The sequence below is a fragment of the Rhagoletis pomonella genome, unplaced genomic scaffold (genome assembly GCF_013731165.1).
Source record: "Rhagoletis pomonella isolate Grant_MI unplaced genomic scaffold, Rhpom_1.0 Rhpom_scaffold_00002, whole genome shotgun sequence".
NCBI classification, from domain to species: domain Eukaryota; kingdom Metazoa; phylum Arthropoda; class Insecta; order Diptera; family Tephritidae; genus Rhagoletis; species Rhagoletis pomonella.
In genome coordinates, this window is record NW_023458556.1 from 44,991,608 (window position 1) to 44,993,726 (window position 2,119).

General features: G+C 37.3%; 1 protein-coding gene across 1 annotated transcript; it reads right to left on the reverse strand.

Moving 5' to 3' along the window:
* Positions 1-436: 436 nt before the first annotated feature.
* On the reverse strand, positions 437-1,847 carry LOC118733685 (nuclear speckle splicing regulatory protein 1-like). Its single transcript, XM_036463194.1, has 2 exons — positions 1,768-1,847; positions 437-1,679 (listed from the first exon to the last, which is right to left on the reverse strand). Exons 1-2 carry the CDS (start codon positions 1,776-1,778, stop codon positions 536-538), a joined length of 1,155 nt encoding a protein of 384 aa, XP_036319087.1. The 5' UTR covers positions 1,779-1,847; the 3' UTR covers positions 437-535.
* Positions 1,848-2,119: the final 272 nt, after the last annotated feature.

A 2,119-nucleotide genomic window follows, 5' to 3' on the forward strand; every position in this document is an offset into this window, starting at 1 on the left:
CAGGGAAATGGTAATGACTGCCAGGTGAAGAGTAAGTTGCTAATAAGCTATTATTACGTGCTCCTAATTCCCACTGGGTAGTACCGTTGTTGTCAATGTATTGTGTACTTTAAAGTGCCGTTTTTGTATGTGTTGTGTAATTGTTTATTTATAAACGTATGTGTTCCTTTTCTTTCGTACTTGTTTATTGATATATCTGTACTGTAGTGTTTTCGGGCGGTACTAGCTCTTACTGCCAATATAGGAATATTACATATATGATAAAATAGTACCCTGAAATGCCAGCTTAATAGGGTCGAGGCCCCCCCCCCTAAATTTCATTGTGGCTACGCCGAGGTTTCCAATACAAATAATTTATTTTGGGCGGGACGAAGTTCGCCGTGTCTGCTAGTAGATTTTATAGCTACAATGGAAAGACAGTACCGATTCTTTTTTTTTTTTTGTATGGAGAGTGTTGCAGCCTAATGTACATATGTCTGTAGTATATTTAAAATAAAAAACTTAAAATGGCTCTAGTTATTTATAGCTAATTTATTTATGCATTCCTTGCAGCTTTCCGCTCATAATATCGTTGGACTGCCGCGTCAAAGAGTGCACCCACTGTACGTTTTTTCCATATCTCACTTTTATCTCTTTTGACTTTGGGCTTTACATCGACAGGTTCACTGAACTCCGGGACTGATGACACTGCCTCATCTGTTTGGTTCATTTTATTTTCTTTTGCACAGTGGTTATCTGACTTTTCCTTCTTTAAGGCGTCCAAATTTATAGCTACTGAAGTGGCATTTGCTTCCGCTAATACTTCTTTTGGCTTCTGTGTTGATTTCGCATCAGCCTCTTTTTTCACATCGCTTTCGTCATCTGTCGCCGAGTCTATGCTGAAGTCGGAATCCGCATCAATATTATTTGTCAAATGCACCTTTTTGACTTCCGTATCGGCACCAGTCTCATCTTGTTCAAAATCTTCGGAACTACGACGCTTACGATAGCTACGCTGCTGCGGCGCCTTGCCGGATTTGATCGGTTTATATGCAACATCATCCTCGCCACCTGTTGAGGTAACAACAGGAAAATCTGGTTTAATTACCTCCTTTGTCGTACCAGTCTTTTGTTCAAATAAATGCCGATAGAAACCATCCAAGTCTTTTTGTTTTGTTACATCTCCAATAGCTTCTAAGTACTCATCACGTTGCTCTTGCTCTTGTAACTTTCGCATTTCTTCCAATTTTTTTCTATATGTTGCTGTTACAAAACTTTCTTTGTCTTTGAATTCTTCACCCTCTTGCTCACGTTCTTTTTGCACTTGCCTTTCCACTCGCAATTCATTCTCCAGTTTGCGACGCTCAGCGAATTCCATTAAACGTCCTATGTATTTAGGCTTCTTCGGTTCTTTGCTTTTAATTTCTTTCTCCTGCTCCCGTTTGCTTTCCATCTCATCGTACAATTCGTCATATTGAAAAACTGTAGGATCTTCTTTTAATGCCTTTTCCTGCATTGTACGAGCAATTCTACGTTCCATTAAACTGGGACCTTGCACACTACTTGTCCTTAGTTTTAACTGTGGCCTACTCTCGTCATCCGAAGAACTTTCATCAAAGATAGACGGTTTAGATATTGAAAGCGCGGCAGCTGTCGGGATTTCCGGCTTCTTTTGCTGCCCAGGAATGATGAGACCATATCTAAAATTGTGATAAAATATGTTATATAATTAATTAACATATTATTATCAATTAATATATAATTCCGAGATCGGAAGCAAAAACTCACTGTTTAGACATCTTGTTTTGATTGTATTTGGAGATGAAAGGTAATAGAAGTGCATAATCGATACTTTTCTTTCAAAACCGTTTAGTTTGGTATCGATACTTTGATTTATCGAAAAAACACTTATATCAAACCTGATTTTAAACAATTTACAGAAAACATTAATGTCTGAAATATTTTAAGGAAATTCCTCTAAACGTGTCTTCAGATGAAACCCATGTTATATCTTTTTTTTTTTTAGATGCATGTAGATGAACACATAAATACAAAATATTTTGTCACATAAAAGTCAGAAATATCATGAACCAACGAATACAGATCACGTAATCCGCCATCGTTGTATTTGTAATCGATT